The following is a 25,296-nucleotide window of genomic DNA, read 5'->3' on the forward strand; positions in this document are numbered from 1 at the left end:
ACTATTTAAATCAATAGGTTATACGTGTCTGCTATAATCTTAATAAACAGCTATTATAAAAATAAGCCATATGTTATCATTAAACTTTTTTTTTTTTCTGACTACTGCAACTCATTTTTATTTACCCTAATTCTAAAAAATTAACTGGTAAATGTTCTGCAAAAATCATTAAATATCAGTGATTTGATTATTCCATTGACTCTCTTCTGTTAAATTTTTAGTTGAAAAGGTGGGAGCAGAGAAATAGTATATTTGGTACGGTTTCTTTTTTTTTTAATGTAGATCATAAAGCATGTAGTTAAATCAAACTGTACTGCCTATTTCACCATCAATGCTTCAGTTTATGAACTGCTTAATGCACTTATATAAAACAATTGGTTTAAAAAGCAACAGTCTGAAGAAGGTGAGATGATTAAACTTGCAAATTTCCATTTCACGGCTGAATAAGAAAAGAATTCTTATTTCGTGATACTGAAATTTAATGAGATTAAGATTCCTCCTCCCCTCCTCCCCCGAAAAGAAAAACATCAAAGAAACCCCGAACCCAACACCTGATTTTGTAAGATCTGTAGACTCTGCTGCTGAACAGCTTTTATAGGGATTGCTTTGTCTTTGACTGCAGCTGAATCAAACTATAACACAGGCTAAAAAACTAGGCTAAGTGACACAGGTTTTTAATGCAAAATTGAGGTACTTTAACTTATTGCTTTAATTTGACTATGTATTTTAAAAACAAAAAATAAAACCCCCAAATCCTAAATCCTGCTGTGGCATTTACCATGCCTTCATATGTAAATGGGGTAAGCATATGTTACATTTAATATAATACATTACATTACGGGTTAACACAGAAAGCATGTTAACACAATGACCATCTCACACTAGGTTAATAAAAGCCTTTCAATGAATATCTTTCTGAATTTTGTAACTTTGGCAAACTGCTTAATATAACACCCCAACATATACAATTTGATTTAATTCATTTATGCTTATGTTTCATTTATCTTTTTAAATTAGACAATACTATAAATGTAGACTAATGAACAGTGATTCCATTAATGTTTTGGTTGTTTTGGTTTTTTTTTAATTTGCTTCAGTAATCTCTGGTTTTGGTGAAAAAGAAATCCTGAGTCCAGAGTCTCTGAGTCTATAAATTCTGCACCACTTTACATACTATGCTTTGGCAGTAAATATATTAGCATACCAGGTTGTTATTGCTCCATTTTCTATTTTGTCACTTGTTGACATACTTTTGTAAGCTATCTTGCTGCCTTTCACTCTGAACAAGCAAATAATTGCACATCAGTAAATGCTGCAGTGTGTAACTTCAGAAATTACAGAAACAGTTGAGTGATCATCACACTTCTGAATTTTTCATGCATCATGACTCACTTTGCTGGAAACAGAACACACAGATTCCCAGCAAGTTATTATCATGATTTGAACATACAACCCAGTTCAAATAATTTGAAACTATTAAAAAGACTTCTGTAAACATACTTAAGTTCAATTGTATGCTTCAAACACTTGTTAAAAGCTCCTTAAGAACTACTATAATTGAAATAACAGTTTCAAACAGAAACAATTAAAGGATTTAGAAATTAATCTATAAACCAATGCTACTTACCCTAGCTAAAGTTCTGTTAATATGTTCAGTTATACAGTCTTTGTATAACTCACACTTGGCCTTCGGATTTTCTGTAGAAATTAAACAGAAACTAATTATATACTGGAGTTTAATCAATATTCAATGTATACTCATTTTAAGAGCTCTTGTCATTCCTCACACCACCAGCATTCTGAATTTATGCACATTAAGACACAGCACTTTGTTCTCAAACTGCAACTACTGGGACTTAATCTTGACCAAAGTTACATCACTGGACAGACTCTCAGCTTTTGTTTTACTCGGGTAGAGACTTAGGCCCCTTTCCTTGTTACTTCTACAGGTAAAGTTAAGAGACAGCTTGAATTTATGGAGAGAAGTAGAGATCTGACAACCACTATTTCAAATGGATTTAATCACACTGTTTAACAACAATACATTTACAAAATGATTCTATTCTCAGGAAATGTAGATGTCACTGCCTTGCCTCTTTTTCATGTATTGCTGATTAATCTAGCCGAAGATAAAGAGGCACTGGTGAGTTTCTCAGAAGATGTAGCTCTCTAATAACACATAAACCTTTATAATATCATGTACCTTGGCAGGAAGTGCCATCATTTGGCTTAAACTGCAATTTTCCCGTGGATGGTTGATAACCTTCCTTACAGGAGCAGTTAAACCCTCCATCCACGTTTTCACATTTTGCATGGTCTCCACAGGCAACAGTTCCTTCATTGCTGCACTCATCTACATCTGCAAATATCGTGAGAAATTGAATTTTTCATTAAGTATTTACAGACTAACACCTTGCTGCTTTGTTGATAATAGCCCTGCATGCTGCAAGCAGTTTCATAATAAAATTTCATGGAATAAAAAAAGCAAAAACTGAAAAGGCAAACTTAATGGCAAAATACCTGCCAATTATAATATTTAGGGATTAGAAGGATAAATCATAATTGATCATATTTTTATGCCACCACTTTTATTACTATATAATAGTGCATTGTTCACGTTTTAAAACCATGAATTTAAAACCATAAAACTTTTAAAACCATATTAATTCTATCATAACAAAATGCTCGGCATGATGCAAATCATCAGAAAACCATTTTCCAGAGATTAGACTAAATAGATTTTCTCAGCCTTATGATTCAGTTAGAAAAGATAAATAAAACTGCAGCCTTTTCTTTTAAGTCACAGCTTTAAAAAGATGCTACAAAAGATCACTTCATCCATTTTGTTAATCTAAGATTTAAGCTCTGTGCCCTTTAAAGTGCTTGGCATGTGGGATATTTTTTAATTCACATTTAAATTACATTTGCCTAAAATGTCTTCTGTGCTTCTAAATAATTTGCCATTACGTAGACAGGTTCAGTAACCGGGTGGGGGACAGTCCAATAGTAAAACTGATGAATTCCGGTAAGGGAATCCATGAATTGATCAATTTTGGAGAGCTGTGTACTAACTCTTTGGCTGAAGTGGGATTATTTTGCATTATTTGGTTGGCCAAGGATAATTATCAAATAACTCAATGGAGAAAGTAAACTGGGAGAAAACCACAAATATTTCTGATGAATGAAGTAATGGACTGTGAAGTGCTGTGCTGGAAAGGAGAAAAAAGTGAACAGCTTTTGAACAGGTATGAAAAGAGTTGAAAAATGAAGAAGTGATACATGAGCAAATTTAAAGGAACAGCCTGAGAACTGAACTGAAAGAAAATAAAGGTAGAGAAGGGAATGGATGATTCAGAGAGAACTGAAGAACTGGCATGACACTGAATTTGGGAAATAAATTTGTGAAAAAGTACTGATTAACCGATTAGTAGAGGAGAACAGCTACGTGAATTGATAGAAGACTTTTGTATAGCCAGATGGATGTTAAGGATGAACAGAAAGCAGATACAGAGGGCTGGAAATGCACTATTAGCATATAGGAACTATTTTTGCACTCTTATTTTTATACAAGACTGTTGGTGGTTTTAAAAAAGGAGTAGAACAAAATGAGCAACCATGTATGTGAAATAAGGTTGCTAGATAAACAGAAATGGTAGAAAAAACCAGAAAAACGTTCGTTAGCCAGCTCTCTTTCTTCTGCTGTAACCCCTGGGGTTCTAGTAGATGATTGAGATCCCACCCCATCCTCCTCACTGAGCAGTGAGTCTGATTTTCACTTGAAATGCTGCATTTTAAGCCTGAGGTTCAGACGGTGAAGGCACAGATGGGAAGGCGAGGTGGGGCTGTGGGTGTATTTGCCTTCCCCATCAAATCCACCTCAGCCTTTCACGGACAGCTGCTGTGGAGGCAGTGTGTTTGAATGGACTGGTGCAAGTACCGATATTTAAGGTATGAGGTTAAATTATATTTATCTGCATTAGGGCAATAGTTTTTTTTCCATATTTAACGCCCCAAACTGAAAATGTTTCTCTTTGATGAACTGAGTTTTACATTATCTGTATTCATATAGTTTCTATTACCTCAGTATTCATGCAGTCATGGAGCTAACCACATTATACGTCAGTGAATCTGACAAAAGTGATGAAGAGGGAGGGAAAAAACTTGATTTAGTGTTATATAGTCTACCTCATAATTAAATGCTGTCATATAAAGACATAAGGCTAAAGTTCTTACTCTTGGCATTTAAATAACCTCTCACATCAGTAAATTATAAAGCTCTTTTTGAAACAAGTGGGTGTCTGTCAGTGCCCTGTTGTGTGACTCTCTGTAAGACAGACAAACTTTGAATGAATTGAAGCAGCAAGGGTGAAAACCACGACAGTATCAGTTTGTATAGCAAGAACACACATCAGCCTTATACCAAAGATTTCTTTGGCCTTGTCAGCTACACAGAGAAGGCCATGTACATCTTAACAAGATATTCAGTGTGTACTGCAGTGCTAAAACACCAGCAAATGGCAACAGGCTGTGTTAAAACTGATAATGATTTATAAATAAATACATAAATAAATGCTTGAATACTTTCTAGACTATCACAGCTAAGTATTTAAGTTTCCATGTGATTTACTGGTGCAAATATTTCAAAATTATTGTGATATTTCACTTTTCATGAGTCTTTAGTAAATCATTTATTTGTCATTATTGGACAGTCATACAGATTACTCTTTCTCTTGTAATTATGTCAGATATTAAACATAATAGAGTTTTTAATGAAAAGTCAGCATCATTCAAAACAACAGCAGAAACTTAAGTACCACAGCACATTTCTGGCAACAGGATGGCCTGACAGAGACACGCTGTTCAGTGTACACAAATAGACTTTCTGCAGTTGAGCTGTACATATGGAATGATATGGAATGAGTCCATATCATGCCTATATAATTTACTGTTTCCTGGAGAAAAAAAATAAATCTCCTGGATGACAAAATTAAAAGGAAATATGCCTGATCTTGCAAGGTACTAATCAGCTTCACATCCCTTTTAAATCAATGAGACTGTCAGGGGCAGCCAACAATTTGTGACAGTTACAAAAATGCTGCTTTTAAGTTCCTCCTTTGAAATGCAGTAGCTGTAAGTTTTTGTTTCTTTATATTTTGTAGTTATGCCTTTTTAACCAAATATGCAATTGTTGGACCACACATGGGCAGCAGCTTGTCAGTGCTTTCAGCGATCCAATTTTGCTGGAGCTTTGGGGCAAGGATCTCAAACTGTCTTCCTTGATCTACTACAGCAGTGGGGCTGGGCTGCCAAGGCTTGACTGAGCAGTCTTCGCAGAAAGCTTTCCTGAGCAAAGGCTGAAGAACAGTAGCTTTTTAAACAGGAGAGCATTTGCCATAGCTCTGCAAGAAACCCTGGCCTTTTAGTAAATATTCAAAACAAATCCTGGAGCCAAACTTTGAAGCTTTTATAATAGCTCCAATCAGAAAAATAATATCACCAACACCACTTAGGCTAGTGTGAAAATAGATTTAGAACCTTCTATTTTATTTCTGTGCTTTGTCACTCCTCATTTACTGCAGCAGGCAAGGAAATTCCAATTAAATTAAAAGTACTGAGAATAGTTATTATGTTCAGTCTTGCCAATTACTGGATTGTACCTACATCGCTTTGATTCTTCACCAGTCAGTCAAGACAGCTTGATGTCTACGTTATACCTTCTGCTTATTAGTAGCTTGCAAGTGATTGAAAAGTCCAATTGCAAAGGACTAGATGTTCCCTCCCCATGCCTCCATACTGTGGAAGTCAGCAGCACACACAAAGCAGAAATGAAAAAGCCTACAAATAGCACAGGCAGAAGAAAAGTTAGCCACATAGCATATCCCATCCACTGTATAACTCTCCTGACACAGAAAAGGATGTGATGGAGAAAGGGTGCCTTCCCAGTGTTCTCAAAATACCTGAGTAAAACTAATAACATGTTCCTGGAAAAGGCAGAGTAGCACAGATGTCACTTTCATTTTGCAGATAGCCATTTTAATGTTTTTATTGTGTTGACCAGGGTAAAAAAAGTAGGTTTATATTTCACGTTTTCAGCTGCAGCTGAACATTCAATAAAATGTGAAGTCTAAGGAAAAAGCAGGGCTTTTATACTGTAAATAGATTTTAATAACTCATATGCCAGAGAGCAGAAAAATATAATCTTCAGAAACTTTACATCTCTGCATTCCTCTTTTTTTCTTCTTCATTTCCTTTCTCCTTCTCTTTTCTTCTCTCTCTCTTACTACCCTCCAATTCCTCCTCTATCTTCATGTTTCATTGCCATCTCCTCACCAATTCTACCTGCCTAACATAGATGAAATACTGCTGACCCCCAACAGAAGGATTGGGTTAAGGGTGAACTGACATTTCCCAAATCCACTATACCAAGTCTTCTTCTGGTCCACTATCCTGAGAGTTATAATCACTTTGTATTTGGTTTAGTATAGTATCCAAAGAGGGGAGAAACACACATATGTATGCATCTGGACTTTGAAGTGACCTCACACACACAGAGTGATGTACCACACTTGCACCACTGGGAATCCAGATAGGGTTGATGGCATAAACACATAAACATAATGGCATACTCTCCAAAATTCAACTACTGCGTTTTCAAAGGTGCTGCCATATGTGTTATACATATACATTAAAAAGAAAGCTTAAGACTTTGCAGAATTTGAAAATATTTTGGTGCCTATAAACTTAGTAAGATGGATACTTGGTAGCTCTGTCCTCCAAATTGTGTTGGATAATTTGCACTGTATTTACAATCACAACTTCAGTGTTTGCTTTATGGGTGTGTAGTACATCCTGAATACACTGCTGACAGCTGCTTGTGAGCAAGTCATATCTGCCATCACCAGCAGCAGATCCACTGGGTACAAAATATCCTATTATGGTTTCCTTGACTGATAAAGTAGAAAATTAATTGTGCATCAAAAGGCTGTCTTTAGGACTCACTACTTGCTAAAGTAATTGGTACACTTGTATAATGAGAAAAGGTGCCCAAGGTAATTTTTTTATTTCAGTGTGAGTTTTGGAAGCTCTCACCTCTTCCCATATGAATTTACAAAAAGGAGAAGAAAAGTGGTAAACTAACCCCCAGCAGAGGATAAAAAAAGATCAGTCCGCCCAGTAAGGAGGGCAATAGAAAAAAAAGGCAAGTTAATGCTGAAAAGCTAAAGTGACACAAGAACAGTCAGAGAAATAACTTTGAAGACAAAACTTCTGAAGCTGAGAAAATGTCATAACATAAAAATCAAAGCCTGGACCAGAAACAGCAAGAATATTTACAGCTTAATGTGCTAACAGTCTCAATCCCAGCTAATTTAAGAACGATTCATAGCAGCTGGGTAAAGCGGAGCTATTTTAGGTGGCTGTGAGCAATGGGCAAGAAATGTTGATTAGATCACTTTCTGGCTTAATATGCAGTCGTTCTGCTGATATTAAGAGCAGTAAGAAGAGAGGTTGTCAGCACTCACAAGCTCACAGGAGATGTATACAAGGTGTAAAGGGCAATAGATTTATTTCTCATTTTCTGATTCCCTGAGGACTGTTGCAACATATAGAGAAAATTACCAGGAGTTTGAAAGAAGAGAAATAGTTATAGTTCTTCCATCCAAAGGAAATCCTAAAGGATAGCATAGCTGTTCAGAAATAACATTTTTCCAGAGAACTTTTCCTCCCCTGTAATCTTGAACGGCTTCCACCCAACTGCTATAGAAACAGAGGCTGATGGATGGCACAGGAGGTAGATTAACTACTGATCTTGCTCACTGCTTTTGATCAGACTTGAAAAATTACCAAAAATATCTCAACCAAAGCCCTCAGACAAAAAAAAACATAGTTTTGGAGCTTAGTAGGTTACTTGTATAGGGAATTTTGTTGGTCCAGAGCTACCTAAATGCAGAATACTTTGTCACTGCTTTGTTTTAAGAATATGACCACTTTTCTCACAAATCAGTGAAACAGTGGCATAAATAGCTAGATTGGGGATTTCTGTGTTACCTTAACTTCATTGTCTAAAACTGTGGCATAAACATATTGCAAGCAGAATCAAGATTGAAATGTTACTGAAAGCAGTGGCAGCTGCTGTGTTACCAGTGAGAACTGTGGGGCCCCACTGAAACATTAAGTCTGTAACAGTCCAAGTTGAGGGAATTTTATATTCAGACTCCAAACTTCGCAAATCTAAAAGCATTTTGCTAGATTTCTGTAATTAAAAGAAGCAACAAGAGTGACAATGTAAAGCAAGCTGGCAGACGTTAATAACTTACCCACACAGGAGGTTCCATCATTAGGTACAAAAGTTTGTTGACCATTGCTGGATTTGAAACCAGGCATACACATGCAGAAATAACTTCCCACTGTGTTTGTGCAATTGGCATGCTCTCCACAAGGCTGAGTAGCATTTTCACATTCATTATCATCTGTCAAGACATAAATTATGGAGAAATATATTTGCATTTGACGATTGAAGAAAACAGTAAAGAGTAAGCTTAATGTGGACTCTGGTATTTTATTTATAGAAGTTATTAATGCTGAACTGGCACTCTTGGTGCCTGTCTATACAGTTTTCCCATTGGCAAGGATGTAATCAGGTGTTCAGCAAAACTCTTCTGCCCTCATTCTGCGTGAGTCAACAGATGAGAAAACCAGCAGGATACTGAAGTGAATGGTTTAATTGGATATTCACTTGGAATAAAGGACTGAGACAAGTATATGTTTTGCCATGGTTGTATTTTTATTTTGTAACATTCTTTTGCTATCCAAAAATCTGCAGATAGAAAGTCACACTGAGGATGCAGCTGGGAATTTAAAATCATAGAAAACAAAGCTCAAAAGGATATCAAGAAGTCACTCACTTTATTTCCTAACACCAAAGCAGGATCAATATAGCTAAACTGCTAAAGTTTTTTTGGCCTGTTTTTGAAGACCTTCTGTGGTATTGCATAGCAGTCCTGGACAATAAACTAACCAAGTTTGTCCCACTGACTGACTTGAGTCTTCTTGAGCATGACAGGGAGAAGACATATGATTTCAGAAAAGACAACTAAGGATGAGTTTTAGAAAGGTGCTTCTGCTTTCTGATGGCCAGTGTTCTCATAAGGTGCTGACAGAGATAAGGTACAGGTAAATAAACTGTCACATAAGCTAGAACAGATTAAAGTACACCAAGAGCATGGTGTACATGGTACAACAATGTAAAATAATGCAGGGATACTTTTCTGCAAGATAACTTAATTACACCCCCCAGTATAACCCTAGAACAGGACATTATTGAGATTTGAAGTCTGATGTGATTTTGAATGCTATTCATTTGACTCAGAAAGGCAAACATCAATTCAGAACTGCAGCTTTCCTCAGGGGAGTTTGGATCAACAGTATCAAATGGATTATGGTCATTATAACTAAAATTGAATGTAAATTAATGAGGAATCTAAGTATAAAAGCACCTTGCCAACACACACCAACAATATTTATTCTACAGCTTTGATATTCATGAGAATACAGCAGAAATGGTGTATGATTTGGTTATTAAAGAATGCCAAAATAAAACCAAATTAGTGTAAGTGGAATTATGACAGGGAGGAAAAAAATGTGATGTTGATCCAAGTTCAAATGCAAAGCATGAGAGTATGAAACATCCACTTTGGCATGTGGTATTGCAGAGTCCAGGCCCCAGGATACTTTTCAAAACTTGGTAACAATTTCCACTTCTTTGAATATCATTTGCATGTGTCTGTTTAGCTTTTTTGCAATCCCAGTTTGCTCCCAAACCCTGGCATTTCAGGACAAAAAAAAAAAAAAAAAATAAAAAAAATTGGACTCTCCTATTTTAGTTTCCAAGTAAACCTGGTCTTGGGAAAGTATTATAGATCCTAGAAAACAATGTGAGTTGACTTTGGAAAGCTCATTGGATAGTAGTCATGGAAGATGAGAAGTAGAAGGACACTGATAACTGCAGGACCTAATTCACAATAGAGAAATGGCAGAGCTAAGGAGAGAAAAGCTACATGTAAGAACTTTTATTTTTAATTTGTTTTCTAGGAGCTCAACTATAGTCCTCAAAATCCACAAGTATTATCCTTTTTCAGGTAGTCGAAAGATTTTATAAGCAATATTAAAATGAGTCATGCAATGGTCATCAATACATTTTTTACAATTATGCCTAGTTAGCTTTACTGGATTATTGGCATTTTTCCTCAATGTTCAGGATGTCTAAGGGGTTAAATGGTAAACTGTATTGCCCTAAGAGGCTCACCTGTTGAAAGCTCCTTTCAGATAATTTGAGAAACCTTCAGAACATCAAAGAAGACTAACAGTACCTTACATTGCAAACACAAGAATTAAGAGTTAAATTCATAAGGAGCTTTCTTTTCACTATTCCCATGGTCTAACACAAAACTGAGCAGACCATGTTGGGGCATAATTTACTGAACCACATCCCACTTCCATTTTAAATTAATGGCATAAAAGTCACTGATGTAATCAGGCCCAGGGTGGTGCTCAGCATGGAAAACTACCGGGTTAATGAGAGATGGAAGTAAGGAAGAAGTTTTCTAGAAAAAAAAGGATTTTCATATATAGTTTAAGTAGATTTGTTCAATCCACTTAATTTTACACAAAATACAAGATCAACAACGATGACAAAATATCTTCTATTTCTCTATATAAACAACTTAATTTTTTTCTTCAGACAGCAGTTCAATATGAAGCCCAGGGACTTAAAATAGTTTTCCAAATTTTCCATTATTTATAATATTACTGAATTTGTGATTTAAATGATGTCAGGAAAAAATAATAGGATTTATAGATGGAAATATATGCATATATATTTTAAAACAAATTTTCTGTCTATGTCTATGCTAAGAAAATACTTTAAATGACAACAAGCATTTCATCCACCTGCTTTGTTGCTACCTAATTCAGTTATGGCACATGCAGTTGTTGGCACAGATACCAACTGAACACTTCAGTTCCTGTAAAGATTTTTTTTTTTTTCAGTAACTAATAAAAAAATTGGAGACTTTTAGAGACAAGATTGGCCAAATCACAAGGTTAATTATTGTGGCTAAATGGTAATGCTGCATTCAAGTTTCTCTGATACAGAAGACATTTCTTAAATAGCCATGATGGCTTGAGGAATGACAGTGGAGGAGGTAAGGAACAGGTTGTGGAGATTTTTGTTGCTGGGGTGGGTTTTTTTTGGATTTTGGGGGTTTGTTTGAGGGGTTTTGGGTCATTTTTACACGGCACTTCTGTGCTATTAGAATTGTTCTAGATCACATCATTAAATAAAATCAATCACACTGTAAGGAAATTTATGAATACTTTCCTAGGAAATTTGGGTTAAATAACCCATAGATGTGTGGATACAGGAGTACGTATGTGTACTGTATGTATACGTATACAGATGTATGTGTACATACATTTATGTGTACCTGAATATTGGTAGGATACTTGCGTGATAGAGGTGTAAAATAAAACCAATTCTCCCTTTTCACCTTAAAAATGCAGTTACTATGTATTTTAATGTGCATAAATGTAATTATGGTTAGACGGAATTGGGTACTAGCTGGATGCAATCATATCTCTACCTGTCTCTCAAAAACATGTAAGGATCTTCAAAAGCAAAAAAAAACCCTAAAATCTGAAAAGCTGATATATCCCTTTCAAACTGAATTTTAAATCAGGATGGTAATTCTGTATTAAAATTGCTTGTGTTCATTAAAAGAACACCATTGGTTTAAGGATTGAGTAGCCCTACTGAGAAGCCTGGGCAATGATGGAAGTCTTTCCCTGTCACACAGACCTATAAACTGGATCTAGTGTTTAAATAATTACCCTTTTACATCAGGTAACATTGTTCATTAGGTAAAATGTGTATTAATTTTCTTTAATAATGATATAATACATTCTTGTATAAGGAATATTCAATTAATTTAAAAGCATTAAAACACATTAAAAGAAAAAAAGAAGGATTTGTGGATTTTAAGGCCATGATGCAGTTGGAAGCTAAAAGAATCTGATTTTAGGAAAAAAATAAATAAATAGAAGTGGTTTCTTCTATCATAGCCCATGTACTTTCTAAAGTTCCTCTGTGTCATGTATCCTGCTTTAATACAACATGGTTATAAAATTATAACCTACAGTAGGAAAATGCCAGGGCAATACATCTACAACATGATATAATTTATTATTGTGACAAGCATGAGAAAATGCTTTGAATTACCAATTTTAAATATAATATTTTTGTAATACTGTTTACATATTTTACATGAAAAATGTCATGCTGGAAAGTCTTACTGCAGCAGCTTTGAAGGATTTCCATTACACTGGGCACATCTCCATGATAGACTTTTTGATGATAGGATGAGATATAAAATGAAGAGTTAGTTTTGGGGTGAAACATTGTATTAATTCACATTCATGCAACATTTTTTCCCTTTGTGTAAATTTTGAAATGAACTGTTTAACCCTTCATTAAAGTAATGAACAAAGCTGAACTCACTTAAGTTAAACAGAATAATTTGTAGATTTTCAGTCCTCACTAACCCATAGGAAATAAGATTTTTTAGAAGTGAAATTCTGCATTGGGAATGTATTCTGGCCTCTCTGGCATTGAATTATTTTAATATAGTGACCTGATTGGAAAACTAGCAGTGTTGAACTTTGAGTTTGGTCACTGGTGATAGCCACCTATGGTGGGAAGGCCCATGGTTAGGCAGACCTGCGTCTCCCAAGGCTTTCTACTGGGGCCTTGCTACAGGCAGAACACTCAAGGCTCTTGTTCCTCCACTTTGGCAGGAGCCACAGTCCTAGCTTCCCATACAGGGTAATCTGTGCTGGGGCCAGGGTGCTTTGTGAGCTCTGACCTGGATAACCAGCTAGGCTCACCAGAGATGCAACAGATTTCACAGGGCAGCAGAAATCTGGCTTTTGCAGGTGAAGTCTTTTGACACCTTGACATTGAAGGATTTTAATGAATTAAGAACTCCTGATCAGAGCTTGAGTTTCATATCCTGAGCTTTCCCAAAGCCATACCTGAACAAGCATATGCATGATAGTGAGAATTTCATAATTTTAATGAACACTTGATGTTACTAAGGACCACAAGGAGCTCATATTGACACCGTTACTGTATACAACAATACATTCACATTCTATTCACTGCATTGCCCAGATGACATAAAAAGAAGCAATAAAAGCATCAACAATTAATATTGTCCCAGTCCAGGCCTTTTGAAAACCAAGGTCGAAGTCCTCTGGGGCATACCCATCTGTCAAGAGCAGCAGTGGCAGCACAGGGCTGGGGACCAGTACTGGACACAGTAGCCTGAAAAGTGGACAGCACTGCATAGGAAGGAAATGCAGCTGGAGTGGCTGGGGAATACATTGATTCATTGCATCCGGCTGTTCTCTTTCAACAGCAGCCTCTGCTGCCAAAGCTGCTATGGAGCCCCTAGGGGAAACTAAAACTACCCTTCCCTAGTGTAGCCCTCATGGGAGAACAGTACTTGAAGTGCCTCACTTAACCCCTCAAAAGCAAGGAAATGAAAGGCTTCCTGTAAAACAAATTCCAGTGCTACTCACCCTGCTGTGTTTAGCTTGTCTGGAGGTCTCAGAACAGTGGGTGATCCTACATACATTACTTCAGTGCTGCAGGACTGTGCCTCTACAGACATCACAGCCCAAGTTATGAACAGCGATACCATTAACAACCTTGCTTTCCCTTTCTTGCGATGTGTTTCCATTAATGGTAGTTTAACACAATTTGTTTATGATTCTCCAAAGATTCAGTGTTCAAGTTTGGTCTAAATCAGCATGAAAGAGCAGATGCTTAGCAAAACCACTTGAGACTGTATAACTGGGCTGCAAATCTCATTTAAATATGAATTGCTTTTATAATGGGCCGGATTCATCTTTGTCCTACACTAGGGCAGGGGACCATGCAGTTGCTGCATAGCAAATCTTACCACTGCAAGCACTGTCTTGTTGAAATTTCATAACTCTCTACCTCCTTGCAAGAACCTTTTGCAGTGCCTTCTCGGAATGTTTTTGTAGCTTGGCAGGAGGATTTAACTGGTTTGAACTTGATGGCTCTGCAGCTAACTGAACTCCTAAAATTCCTTAATTCAGCAAACTAATATTTTCTCTCACATTCTTCACAGGTTATATGCATATGAAGAGAAGATTTCAGATCAGCAGATCTTTCATGTATGGTTGAACTAAAGGGCTTCACAACAAAAAGCTCCCTTAGTTTAAGAAGCAGGGCAGACCAGTCTTAAAGAAAGGCATGTTCCTACGTATTCAAAACAGAATCAGGTTGAATTTCAGAGAATGGACAAGGTTCGGAGAGGTTAATATATTATCTAAACTGTTTCCTTCATCTCTAGATGGTATTTTCAGGCTTTACAAATTAAACATGAAAAGCATTTATTATTGGGTAAGTGCCAGTGATGAAATTGTCATTTGTTTAGCCACACGGAACAACCTGCCTTTTCAACACTTGTGAAGTATCAAAAAAAAAAAGAAAGTCTATAATTTGTGATCACTCATATGTGAAGAATAAGGGGGGGGGGGGGTGGGCAGAGAAGGAAATCTTTAAAAGTGTTAGTCCTTGACTGGAAAGAAACCATTTACCCAGACAAGTATCTGCAGGAATTTGAGAATAAAAAGGAACAGGGTACTCAAATCAGTGAAACAGATGTAAAGGTGGGAATAAATAGCTGTTGAGTGGCCCTGTCCCACCTTTTCCCCAGAAATTTCCCCCTTTAGAGCCCCTCCTGAAGAGTAGGGATCTAAATGCACTGCAGACAGTAGAAACATGCTCCCACTGCTTGCCCCAGAGGAGACCTGAAAGATGCAGTGACCATCAGGGACTCAGCAAGGAAGCTTCTGAGTTGTGCAGTTTGCAAACGGGGAGCTTCAGTTTGGGTGTCCAAACCCCACATTAATTATTTATTGTCTGTCTGACACCCCTTCGCTAACCAGGTCATGACGGAAGACCTGTGAATGCTATGAAGATTCACCCCTTCTATTATAGGCACAAGTCAGAGCTGGTCAGGCATCCCCTGCTGATGCAGTGAGCAGGGTCTCAGGGTACCCATCAGGGGTGCAGGTGAGGAGTACAACTTACATTACGGCTCAGGTGCAAGGGACTAGGAGCTGCCACTCAGTCTTTAGGAAGCAGACCGTGATCTCTTTGCACCCACAGCACTCCAGGCTCCCCTTCTGCCTTCCACCCAGGAAGGCAGCATTTATTCACCAGCTGAGCACCTGGCTTGGTGACCTACTAAAATACAGAGCTAAAGAAGGAGTGAGACTGCATCAGAGTAATGTCAGGGACAGTAAAATGCATAAAATCCAGGATGAAGATGGTCTGCTGTGGTTGTCAGATTGGCTTTGGTGGTGAGGAGTGAGAACCAGATGAAATCTCTGGAAAACTGGCACTGAATAGGAGGGGATAAACAATAACCCCATTTTCAGTTTGAGTCACACTCAGCTTATGGTTAGTCATACTGTGAACTCAAACAACCCAAGGCTCCCATCTGACAGGATGTGAACGAGTGAGACATTACCACTCAAATCTAAACATTTTGGTCCCAAGCAAGAGATAAGACAGAAGGAAAACAGCTTAGAGAACGGGGAAGAAAAAAATCCAGGCAGCACTTTCCCAAATTTCAAAACAAAACAAGAAGGATATTTATTCAGAAAACAGCTGGGAAATGCATCACGACTTTACAGTTTATATATGAAACCCACTGCAGCGCCATCATGTTATGCGAAGATGTGAAAGAGGGGATAAGTGAGAGACAGCGTGGCTTGAATGAGGCAGAGAAACTTTTAAGTTAAGCATTATCTGATGAGCTTTACTGAACTCACTAGAAGCATGCAGGAAAGACTGATAAGAAGTAGTGCTGTTTTCTGTCAGGATATGAACTTTGCCTTCAGTTGCATAGGACTAAGTTCCTAGGGTCTTGAACACCACATGGCAGCAGTAGCACTGTGTTTCCACCATGCTTGGGAGCCTGGGCTGGAAGCACCTAGATACTTGTGAAGGATTGTCTGCTCTGGGAGCCCTCCACAGTGCACAACGGGCAGTTTCAAATATTTAATGCCAGTGACAATGTGAGGCCTGTAAGTTTATTACGTAGATGGCATGTGGTAGTGGATACAAATGAGAAAGTGCATGGATTTCTGTAATGGTTTATGGATTAACTATCCAGGCACAGAGATAGTTGTATGTTAAAGGTAATTTAACTGAAGTTTATGGGACTCACTGACTGCCATTTTGTTTGGGGTGACTAATATTGTACCTGTAGAAGCCAGAAATTAAGATCCAACTGATTAATTTCTCCCTAGAGTAGGCAGATGGGAGTATTTGTACTAAAAGGCAGGCTCAGGTTCTGAAGAAGGCTTTTCCCCAGCTAACCTGCTCTGTCACTCCTTCTTGTGGCAGGGTCTGAAATAGCAGGATTGTTCTGTTCATCCGCGAGTAAATGCAAAAACATGTTCATGTTTGGTTCAAGTGCATGAAGAGTCTTTTTCCATAATAGGGCCTGACCTCAAACTCACTGATGTCCAAGGAGTGGCTCTCATTAACCCACATCTTTGCTTTATAGAAGCAGCAATGCAAAACCTGCCAAGAGCAGAAATCAAGGATGAAGACCACATTGCTCTTCCTTTCCTCACCCCACACAGATCTAATTACCCAGCCTCAGCTTCCTGGCAGACACCCTATGTCAAGTTTACTAGTCAGGGATTAGAGAGTGTAATTGAGATGCATCATCAGTGTCTTGGTTCGCTTCCTTCAAGCACATGGAATGAAAACAAGGTGAAGTGCATATGAATGAGAACATGCTGGATTCAAACTGCCTGCAGTATGCAGGTTTCAATGTTTCTTTGAATGAAACCAGCAGAAGGGTTTCAAAACCTTCCCAGTTATTTAATACCATCATTCCTAATCCAGCTTTTACTTTTGTGGCTCACTTGCTTGTTTTCACTGGAACTCATCCTTAAATTGAAAAGTGAAATGCACAGTACATGCACAATCAGAATATTTTTGCTTAAACAAGAGTGAGCAGCACATCTGTCCTTTACTGAGATGAATTTCCTGGTAGATAACTATGCCCCTGCAGAACTGAATGGGCAGTCCAAGTAGAAGTTTTGTTCCAGCACTGAAAATAGAACTGTACCTAAAACAAACAAACAAATCAAAAAAAATCCCCCCCCCCAATCCTCTTCCCAAACCACCCAAACCTCACACACACAAAAACCCCAAACCCCACACACCCCAACAAGAAACAAACAAGCAAAAAACAAACAAACAAAGCAGATATTGTAATTCCTTACAGACTTCCCATTGCATTTTCTATTTACTGGAATGCGAGCATAAAATCGGCACCATGAAAGTAGATGTATCTCAATTACATTGTTTAACCCTTTCCACCTTTTATATAAATGCCACAATTTATACTGCATATACACATCCCCCCAGTACTCCAGTAGGCACTGTATAATAACATATTACATAGAATAGCAGGGAAATAAGATTCAAAGTTGTTTAATTCCTGATGCACCTGGTTCTCGTTATTTCCAACATTAATTTCTGAAAACTCTGCACAACTTTCTGAATCAAAATACATAAACTCAGCATGACACATTCTGGTATTTGTCTAAATTCAAACTTTCTTTTGCATACTACATTAGAATCTGTAAATTGTTTTCTTGTAGAGGAAATAGCTCCCTATTAGCTGCAGAGATTGTACAATACATGCACCAAATCTTGGGATTCATTGAACTGCATGCAACAGATGTTCAATTCATCCAAAGAAAGGAAATATAACCATATCAGGATTACTCCGTCCATATCTAATTCCCAAAAGCTTGTGGATGGATGTCTCCTACAGCCAGTTTCACAAGGATCATCACTTGGGGGTCATAATCTCTCTAGCTTCTTCAAAAATACCCCATTAATGACAAGTGAAACACAAGACTGGATGTCAGGATGAACATGAATTCTTGCATCTCACATTTCCAGACTACCTTCGTGACCCTGGGGAGATAAATTCTGTCAGTTTACGTTTACCATTTTAGCAGCATTTTGGATGAAAAAATAAAACTGAATTCTACCAAAAAAGGTTTTTGCTAAATCATGTTATAACATGATTTAAGAGGTATAGTAGGAAGCCTTTATTTGGGCAACAAGGACAGATCCATATGTAGAAAGGACAACAAGGCTCGGTGTTTAACTAGAAGTCTCTCTTCATGGTTTTGAATCTGTTGCTTAAAAATAGATGGTACATTATGAAGTACTACATTATCTTCAGTAAATTTTGTCCTTTGAAAAATAATTTGCTGTAAGATATCTGAAACAGTATTAAAAACATTTCTTGCTTTTACCCTTGAGATCTGTATTATGTTCCACTTTGGACTTAAAAAGCAGAATACAATAAAAGATGTGGCAAAATTGCTTTGAGAAAAGTAATAGCTCAAATAACATGGAAGGCCATAAAACAGTGACTACAGAGGCTATTATTTCCCATTGTGCAACAGTATTCATTGATTTCTGAAACCACAGGCTAATTATGCTCTGAGTGGACAAAGTACTTTAAGGAGTTTAGTCTGGGCATCAGAGACATTGAGTTCATCATGTACTTTTGTCAAACCCAAGTTATAGTACTCAAGACAAGAGCAGCTTGATGAAATTTGATTGTCAGTACTATTTGGGAGGTTAGGTAAGGTGACTTAATGCAAGTCTGTGAGTGCATGGACTTGTATTGCTCTAAATTAATATTAAGGTTAGGCCATTAGAAGATAGTACCAACAGCAAATAATAATGTATTTATTTATTTTGATTTTTAAGGTCAATACAGTTTCATTCTTGTAAAAAAATTACATGTAAACTAAGCATCTCCTACATAGCTTTCATGTGGCTTTGTGACAGTATGTTTTCTGTATTAGCCCTATTGTAAGTTATCCCATTTAAATGCTCTGGAATTCAATAGCTTCACTACTGGATAATAGACTAATTCACAGAAGGAAATAATTTCAATCTATAACTGAGAAAAGCTGTTAATTACTGGAAAACATCCAGTCTCCAAACTTGAAGATATCAAATATGGTCTGGCAAGGAGGAGACAATTAGACTGAGGAATTCTACCCAGAGGGAAAACATGCCAGCATTACTTCAGCTAGACTAATGACTTCAACAATAACCACTGAAGTATTTCCAGCTACTGTCAATGCTGTAAGTATTTAACTCCATGGTGAAAATGCCTTAACTGCTGACAGTGATATCTCAGAGACTGATCCCAATGTCTCATTTTTTATAACAAAAAGCACTATAAAAACATATAGTGTTTGGTGTCTGCCTGCTTTTCCATCCCTTTCCTCTCCTCCTCCCCCCCTTTTTTTTCTTGTCATCTGATGTGAATTAAAGCTAAATGTAATGATGCAAATGGAATTAGAGGTTACAAAGCTCAGGAGAAGTTAGCTCTATGGTACTGTTCAGGCTTAGTTAAAGGCTTGCAGGTTTTTGGTAATCAGTCATTTTCCCATATAATATCCAAGTATCATTTTAGTAGAATTTGCTCATTTGAAACGTATATAGCCTTTCTCCTTTTTGGAGCAACCTCTTCCAAAAACCAGACTGATCTAAACGCCAGATTTCCTCTTTCATCTCTCCTTCATGAACCCTAGAACTTTGAAGAGATGGAGCCTGTGGTCTCCTGATGCCAAATAGTCTTGATAGCTCTTTCTGGACCTTTATTTCTAAGGCACACAATCTGGAAAACTTTAGCACTGCATCTAATGGCAGAATGAGTTAACTTACTCAGGTTCCCTAATGAATTTTGATTGTGAGGGGAGCATATAGCATCCTAATTCACTGTAAATTGATTTTTCCCTTGCTGACTACACCAACAACTTTGCTCTTAAATAGTTATTACATACTAGGTTGAAATATTCTGTTTATTCATAATCAGTGTTGTCTACATAACTGTCATTTTCTAGCAAAGGTATTTATTCTTAGATACAGGAATTTAGACTTTATTATCCCAAAGACACAAAACACACTTAGTAGGCAAAAATATAAGTTCCATTAAAAACATATCTACAGTTTGGACAGAAGTAATACTTATATCAGGAAATAACACTGAAATGTAGCACAAGTCAGAACTGAAAACACTTTCAAGTTTGCCTACTGTAATACAACCTGCCACATAAAGTGCTATTATGTGCATTTTATGCCTGGGAGTGCTGACAGGCAGAAGGGTGTAGATATGTTATATAAATGCTTTGTATCTTTTGGCAAATGGAGGTATGCCTGTACACCACAACAGAGAGCTACATGATGCTCAGAGGCAGGTCATACTGCAAGCAGTGAGGCTACGTTAGTGCCACCCTCTAACCAGGCTAATTAGCCCTTTAAATACAGACTCCATTAGCCTGGATATAGCACTGTGCTGCACAGCCACACTGCTTGCTATTGCCTGACTTGGTTTATGCAGTACTGTGTCTGCTCAGACGACACTTGGAGACAAAGTCCCAATTACAAAACACAGAGAAAACACTGCTGCCACTGATTAAAGTGAGGGGTATAATTTACATACTAAGAAGGCAGAATTCACAGAAAATGAGGATTTTCATAAAGTACTGAATAAATGCATGTAAAACATAACAGATTTCTACAGACTGCCATGCTGGGTATCTGTCAGAGAGGGAGGCACTGCAGAAGCCTTCACTGTTATTTTCCTAAACATTACTCAGCTGCAAAGTTCTCAGTGGGAAATGCTAAAAACTTGTTTCCCGAGCAAATAACTAAAAAAAAACACAAACAAACAAAAAAGTAGCTTCCCTTCATTTGTCGAAATAAACCTCTCAAAGTAAGTGCCTAAATCTAAGCTCAAGCAAACATAATCAAGATAAACATCTTGATTATCAAGTAGACTGAACTTGCAGAAGCATTGGGTAGATTTCTACAGCATGTTAAGTATCCCTGAAAGTTGGGCCATTTATTAGATATGTGAAGATATCCTGCAAGCTTCTGTTTTGCAAGTGTTGGACAAGGAACTGTTTTATCCAAAAGCAGCAGTGAAGACTCTATTTTTAAACCAGGATAACTATTACATCATGTATCAAATGTTTTGCTCATTAAAAAAAGTCATTGCCTTTTGTCCTCTGCGCCTGTCTCTGGATGTACCAGCACAGGCAGTTCTATAGGATATCCTTAGTTTTTCTCCAAAAGTCCCAGCTCAGTCAAGATACTGAAGATCTCAGAACAATTTGTTGGGAAAGGTTCTCTATGCTTGAATTTGTTGCAAACTTAATGTTACAGTAAGCATTAAACCTTTCTTTGATTTATTCAGTCAAATGGAGTAGGTTTACCTCTCAAATCTAAATACAGGCTATGCACAAAAGTAGTGCTTAGAAGACATTTATTTTCAAGTCGTCAAGCTGTTAAATATGAAAATAACTGGATTACAGCTTAAATTCTTACTGCAGCTGCCTTTGCATCAGATCAGGTACCATAATGTCAACCTTCAGAGTCTCCTCCAGAGATGCACTGAAAGATCTGGGATAGGGAATAACTGAAGCCAGAGGAAATGGCATGTTTGGGATAGGACAGCAGCACACTCTGTTGCAAAAAGGGTAATTATGTGCTTTGGAAAGGCTGACATTTTACAGAGAGATGACTGTTATTCAGGAGGACTTTACTAGTTTCCAAATCCACACAGGAAACTGAGTAAGAAAACCAGTTAAGAGGAAAAGAATGTCATAACATCCATGTTACGTCTGTTAGAGATAAGTGGCAGAGTCACCCTGTGAGTTAAGGCCCAAGAAAGGAGGAAAAATTGCCTTTTATACTGGTTGACTTTTAGGCCATTAAACTGCAAGATAACGATGGGTTGCTTGTGGAGCAACAAATTCCTTTAGAACTTCATTTGGTGTCTGTTTTGACCAAAGGCTGCACTGTTGTGTTGTTTTACATTTAGACATATCCTACTCCAACAAGCCACTGAAGTCTTTAAAGTCTTCTCATCTTTATTGCAGACAGTACTTTGATCTCAGTGCCAGAAAAGGTCAACACACGAACTTCAGAATTAGACTTGTTTACATCCAACATACAATACAAATAAATGAATGTGGCAAGGACATCCCAGGCAGATAAAATAAGGCCACATTTTCCTAGTTTTACTTAAAATGTTTTTGCCAACCATAATGAAAACGATGTCATCATCAAATCCAATGAAATCCACTTATTGAAGGGCTTTCCCCCCCAAATATTTCATCAATCACAGTCCAGAAGGGCTCTGTCATAAGATAATTGCAACTTGGCGTACCAACAAAGAGCATGCAGACATCATCAGCTTCCTTATCTATATAATGGGCAGGGTTGACAGCCATTTTATTAGCTGAGATATTGTTACCCCCATCAGATAAAATAGTGTGTTTTGTTGCTTTGATGTTTTCTGTCACCATACCAGAGCTGTTGTTTTCAACTGTATGTTTAAAAGAACAGCTGCAGTAGCAGCTTATGCTCAATCACAATAACACTGCCTACAATCATCTAACAGAAAGAGGCAAGGGGTGTACCAATTGCACTTTATTAGAAAGAGATGGAAAGAACACATGGAGTTTTTTCTAGTTATTTTCTAGCTGCAGTTATTTCTAGTCAAGACACAATTGTGGAGTCATCTCTTGTCTACGTTTGTTTTCTTGAGAAAGAAAAACCACCAGAAAGTAAATTCCCTCTGAACAGATAGCCAAGTGAGAAGATACACAAAAATTATTTTGATCATCCCTGTTCTCCTAGTATTACTAATTCACAGAATATTTAGTGGACTAAAATAGCATTTGGGACTAGCTGCTTATATTTAACACTTCTCCACAATAATTGCAACTATTATAGCACTCAGAAATACATATCTTACTTCCACATGCTCTGTTAGATCCTGCAGACTTCGAAAGCTAACAAAAAATCTGTCATGCAGAGCAATATGCAAACCCATTTAATTTTCTATTTAAATCCCTCCTGACAGAGTGGACTTTTCTTGCATTTCAAAACAGCAAGCCTGTTAACCAAACTCTGAAGGTGGAAAAGTCTGCTTGTCGACACCAGGCTTATCTCACTGTACTATCACTTGGGCAATAATTATATGAAGTGCTGTAGACACAATTTAATTATTCAACATTTGCAGCCGCTACTGAAGACGTCCCATCTACACACAGGGAAGGGCTGTGGACTCTCCAATGGACTGCATGACAGATACTGTCTACATCTTTTATGTCAGCAGGGTGCTAGAACACCAATTTCTGCTGAGGGATGCTGTTGTGATGATAATACAAACAGCACAACCAGAAGTCACCAGCTTAACAGGAAATCCCATCTTTCGTGGCTACTCAGTGAGAGGCAGCTCCCAGTAACAAGAGGCAAAGTAGGCAAGTGTAAACTCTTCTAGAAAATACAGGCCTCTCTGTTGACCTTCATAGTTCTACACATACAATATGCCTCTAGAGAGACAGCAGGTGTTTTTGCTGATGCTGACTGCAACAGCCCTGACATAAAGACACACACGTACCCCACCCAGTAATTCCCAAATACAAAAGGTGGATTCTGCCACTTTTAGTTCAGCTCTGTGTTGCTTTTTCTTCTCCTGGAAGGCAGGTCCTGCTCTTTCCTTTACACTGTAGTCTCCTAATTTTCCACCTCCATGTATGTTCCTGAAGCCACCTCCAGAACTGGAGGTGGTGATCTGGATGTACCCTTGAAGCTGTGACCTTGAAAGACTTACAGGTTTCATTTATTGACTTTGCTATAGACTGTGCGTGGAAGCCTGGGGCGTCACTTAACTTGCCTTTGTCTCAGTTCCCCATCTACAATATCCTTTCTTCTACCTTGTCTGTTTTAATTTAAACAAAATAGACTCAAACTCCTAAAGGTCACATGGCCTTTGATAGCAATATGAACTCACTCAAGGTGCTCAATATGGCACCTTGATCTTGTTTGGGTAAGCTTAAACCAAATAATGAATCCTAAGAAATGAAACAATGTGAAACTTCTGTTTAAGCAGTGCTCTCCAGAATGTTTTTTGCTCGAGTGAAGGATGGTGCAAGAATAAATTGCATAGTTGGAAGGGAACCTTGGTCTCCTCACTAGCAAGCAGAGCTAAAAAGGAAATTCTGTCATGGATTCAAGTGGTTGGGAGATTTAACCTTGAATACTCTGTTGATATCACAGAGACATTACACACTGCACATCCCTGTTTCTGAGCCCTGTGCTGTTGTTTCCATTGCTGAGTACTGAAGGTGGTCTGGAGACACAGAGGGGAGGTGTTTCAGCTCAGTCAGTGGATGCCTTCCTTGCAGAAACTGAGGCAGCCCTCTCAAGTAGGCCAAATCCTTCCTTAAATCAAAGTTTCTTTTCCTGTGGAAAAAAAAATCTAACATGGAATTTAAGATAAAAATTGTGGCCAAAAATGAGGCTTGTGATAATCTGTTTTGAGCAGAATAGCTTTTTACTTTTAAGCATACTTTTAATGGGCACCTCAAGGCTACAGCAGTCAGTGATATAGAAATGCCTGAAGTATGTGAAACAAATAATTCTACAACTTTTAGGTGTTTGGGGCTGGAGTGGGTTGTTTTTTCCACTTAAAGCTTGAACTCCTGAAGTCACATTGACAACTCTAATACTTAAAGCTTATACAAGACAACACAAAGTATCAAACTCCTAGCAATGGAAAACATCTATTTTAAATAATAAAAGAAAAATCACAGTTTCCCCATTTCCAGTTTCCTGGTTTGCAGGGTCCACACATACATGAAATTTGATTCACAGATATATAACTTGGCAATAAAGCTTCTGCAAACCCAGTGATCCTGCTACTTCTCTCCTGAAATTCTTTGTTTATCCAGCTTTTCATACACACCCTGTGCATGCCACATACCAGATCTCTTGAAAATTAATAAAATATTAGAAGTTACATAACTGTGCTACCTGTTGATGCATTTTTAAAAATATAAGAATTCAATAGATGATAAACCAACAATAAAGAGAACAGAGACTAGCAAATAGTGAGAAAGTCAAGGGCAGAGAATTACTCATTTCATTATCTGTACATTTTTCTTCAGACAACAGCTGCTGCTATGCTTCAGACTTACATCTCTGAATGTCACCTATTGACAGCCTTAGCTCATGCCTGCTTGTTTACCTGCTTGACAGAGAAAGTAACTAGGTAAGGGTGCCACATT

General features: G+C 37.6%; 1 protein-coding gene across 3 annotated transcripts in view; it reads right to left on the reverse strand.

The window, feature by feature from the left end:
- ADGRL4 (adhesion G protein-coupled receptor L4) overlaps positions 1-25,296 on the reverse strand; it is an 86,492-nt gene that overhangs the window by 31,457 nt on the left and 29,739 nt on the right. For 2 of the 3 annotated variants that reach the window (XM_061345142.1, XM_061345143.1), the window contains exons 4-6: positions 8,316-8,468; positions 2,204-2,359; positions 1,628-1,698 (exon numbers count right to left, since the gene is read on the reverse strand). In XM_061345142.1, coding sequence (XP_061201126.1) covers positions 1,628-1,698; positions 2,204-2,359; positions 8,316-8,468 — 380 coding nt within the window. The remainder of the gene's footprint in view (positions 1-1,627; positions 1,699-2,203; positions 2,360-8,315; positions 8,469-25,296) is intronic. The other variant, XM_061345144.1, reaches the window with a different exon arrangement.

Source organism: Neopsephotus bourkii, unplaced genomic scaffold (assembly GCF_033783945.1).
Source record: "Neopsephotus bourkii isolate Nb327-2 ecotype Australia unplaced genomic scaffold, CSIRO-AGI_Nbou_v1 NB_234, whole genome shotgun sequence".
Taxonomy (NCBI): domain Eukaryota; kingdom Metazoa; phylum Chordata; class Aves; order Psittaciformes; family Psittacidae; genus Neopsephotus; species Neopsephotus bourkii.